We start from the raw sequence: 3,350 nt of genomic DNA, 5'->3' as shown, positions 1-3,350 counted from the left end.
CTGCTTCAGTTTGGGGGGTTGATCCATCTGCTGCTTCGTGGAGTTTGGTTGATCTGATATATCGCTGGCCATGAGTAACTGCTTTGTGAAGCCGACCTCTCGGAGCGAGGGCGAGATCCTCCAGTCGGCCAACCTCAGGAGCTTCGCCTACAGGGAGCTCAGGGCGGCCACTAGGAACTTCCGACCGGATAGCGTGCTCGGTGAAGGTGGCTTCGGGGTGGTATTCAAGGGGTGGGTCGACGAGACCACCTTTGCCCCGCCCAGCGGCGACGAGACTGGCATGCCAATCGCTGTTAAGAAGCTCAACCAGGAAGGCATCCAGGGCCACAGGGAATGGCTGGTCAGTGCTCACTACCAATCAATCCCAATTCATTCATCTCTTCAGCTCTCCAAATTTCTGAATACATTATTATCGAATAATATGTTCTTAGTTTCTGAATCTCATGTGCAGGCTGAAGTGAATTACCTTGGACAATTGTCGCACCCCAATCTGGTGAAGCTCCTAGGGTACTGTCTCGAAGACGTGCAGCACCTACTTGTCTATGAGTTCATGCCACGCGGAAGCTTAGAGAACCATATGTTCAGGAGTAATTACTAACTAGCCTTATTCTAGCGTTCCATTGATCAGTTAACACCTTCCAAATTAGTTACTACCGAGGATGAAAGATTAGTTAGTGGGATATAATAACAAGTTTGGTTGAATGATGATGTAGGGGGCTCACATTTCCAGCCACTGTCATGGAATCTGAGGATGAATGTTGCTCTTGGGGCAGCCAAGGGGCTCGCGTTCCTACATAGCGACAAGGCCAATGTCATCTACCGTGATTTCAAGATGGGAAATGTTCTTCTTGATTTGGTATGTTTCTGTTCTTTCCTTCTAATTTGATGAAAAACTATTTGTTCAGTACCTTATTAATGCTAACTGTGTTGACTGATGGATTTCAGAGCTACAACGCAAAGCTGTCTGATTTTGGGTTGGCAAGGGATGGGCCAGCTGATGATAAGAGCCATGTCTCTACAAGGGTCATGGGCACATATGGATATGCAGCCCCTGAATATCTTGATACAGGTAAAATATTTAAATTAAAGTAAATTAAATGAACACATAGCTTAATTCGTCTTCAAAGCCATGACCAGATGTAGCATCGATTATATTCATCGTATGCTTGGTATCGCTGAAACGGTTTTATTTTCTTCTGTTAAAACTTCGAGCATGACAGTTTGCTTGTCAGGGTTGAATGATGGTGATGTTCTTAAGCGGTATGGTATATGAACCACTATGAGATAAATAACACTATTAAAATTCTTGAGTTGGTGCTGAGGACGCCATATACTCATATTAGTTAGGTGCAACACAACTTTTCCAAAAAAATTATGGTTTCAGACCTGACTGGACCCCTTCACCACATGCGCTAAACCTTTTGATTAATTAAGTATTACAACCATCTGCATCGGTATATGCACTTTAATTTCAGGGAGTAGCAGGTGATTGATCCATAAAGGAGTCCATTTACTTTGTACCAACAGGTCAATGGCGGCCTTAACTTGTTCTTTAGTTGATGAGCTGTTTAGGGCTCCTTTGATTCAAAGGAATTTTATAGGATTACTGGAGGATTGAAATCCTTAGGATTTTTTACTATGTTGGTCCTTTGATTTATAGGACCGAATCCCATAGGAATTTTTCCTATGAAATTTTTTGTACTACATTTCATAAGAAATCTAACATCCATTCCAACCTCTTTTAACAATTCCTTTGTTTTTCCTGTGCCATCAAACACTCATTGCTAATCCCATGGGATTCAAGTGGGCATGCCACTCTAATCATATACTTTTCCTATTCCTACGATTTCAAAATCCTACGAATCAAAGAGGCCATCATATAATCTTGCTAATGCGAGTACACTAATCCATGGTGGTTCATTGTCTTCTCCTCTGTAGCATCTGAATACGAACAAGGAAAAAAATGATCTTGATGTCTATCGAAACTGAACCACTGGATGGAGCATCTAATTGGACTGCTTATCTACTAATCCTGTCTGAACCTTTGCTTTAACAGGGCATCTGACGACGAAGTGCGACGTGTACAGCTTTGGCGTGGTGCTGCTGGAGATGCTGTCTGGCCGGCGCGCTCTGGACAAGAACCGGCCGGCCGGCGAGCACAACCTGGTGGAGTGGGCATGGCCGTACCTGGCGAGCAAGCGCCGCATCTCTCACATTCTGGACGCGCGGCTGGGCGGGCAGTACTCCCTTGGCAGCGCGCAGAAGGCTGCCGCGCTGGTGCTCAAGTGCATCTCTGTCGACCCGAAAGCCCGGCCAAGGATGGAGCAGGTGGTGGTGGCGCTGGAGCAGCTCCAGGACGACAAGGAGACCGTTGTGAGTGGTGGAGGCGCCTGCGGCTTCTTCAGGATGTGTGGCGGTGGCAGCCTGCAGCAGCAGCAGCGGACGTAGCCCGGCGCTGCACCGGTGAGCACTGATGAAGGGTTGATTGTAACGAGAGATGATTTATTAGTGCTTCTTGCATTTGCAAAGTCAGGACCTCCATTATTTTTTGCTTCTTTAGGCAGGATGATGAGTTGATGACTGGTGGAGTTTTTGTTCCCCGTTAGAAATGAGCTGCAAAATAACATGCAAAAATGTTTTATTTCCATGGTTGAATGGATCAATACGGCATGGTAATCGGACCTGATGTTAATGGCAACCAGTTATGAACTGAACTGTACTATATTTCTAATTGTTTGGTTATCTATGAGTACAATTTTCCTCTAAGAAATGTTGAAATTCTACCAGCTAGAAACATTTCTCTCATAATAGTTTCTCTGTTTCCAAATTGATGGTTATTTATATCCCACAAGAAAATCAAAGGATAATATTGGAGTTGCATAACAAATCTTGACATAATCCGGTATCTTGTACTGGTTTCAACAGGCAAGATAGATTTGTGACGCCACTGAATTTGCCGGGAACAAGGAGGATGCGTCGATCGCCAAGCGCTTCGCCATACCGCCGCTGACAGGCGCGAAGCATGGCAAGAGGCAAGAGCAAGCAAGAGCCCCAACTGATGCGCTCCAGTTATGTGTGCTACTGTAGAAACGACGAGCAGCTTGCCTACCGTGATGATGTCCTTGTACTGAATGTGTTCCCGAGTGGAATCTTGCTGAGGTTATTATTTTTCTTTTACGAGTTGTTTTTGTTGAATTGTGGAGTATAGTTGGTTGCATTTCTTTTTATACTAAAAGTAAGAGACTTGTACGTCTAACCAAGAAATATTCAACCATCCCCTCCAAAAAAAAGAAAAAGAAATATTCAACCAAGTATCATGTATGTAAATTGTTTATTCTAAGGGACTTTTT

General features: G+C 44.4%; 1 protein-coding gene across 1 annotated transcript; it reads left to right on the top strand.

Annotated features, from left to right (window-relative positions):
- The first annotated feature begins 38 nt into the window (after positions 1 to 38).
- LOC119337413 (receptor-like cytoplasmic kinase 176) lies at positions 39 to 2,719 on the top strand. Its single transcript, XM_037609541.1, has 5 exons — positions 39 to 340; positions 452 to 587; positions 714 to 856; positions 946 to 1,069; positions 2,057 to 2,719. Exons 1-5 carry the CDS (start codon positions 71 to 73, stop codon positions 2,446 to 2,448), a joined length of 1,065 nt encoding a protein of 354 aa, XP_037465438.1. The 5' UTR covers positions 39 to 70; the 3' UTR covers positions 2,449 to 2,719.
- Positions 2,720 to 3,350: the final 631 nt, after the last annotated feature.

The sequence above is a fragment of the Triticum dicoccoides genome, chromosome 7B, assembly GCF_002162155.2.
Source record: "Triticum dicoccoides isolate Atlit2015 ecotype Zavitan chromosome 7B, WEW_v2.0, whole genome shotgun sequence".
Taxonomy (NCBI): domain Eukaryota; kingdom Viridiplantae; phylum Streptophyta; class Magnoliopsida; order Poales; family Poaceae; genus Triticum; species Triticum dicoccoides.
The sequence above is the reverse complement of the archived record's forward strand: the minus strand, read 5'-3'. Positions and strand labels throughout refer to the sequence as shown.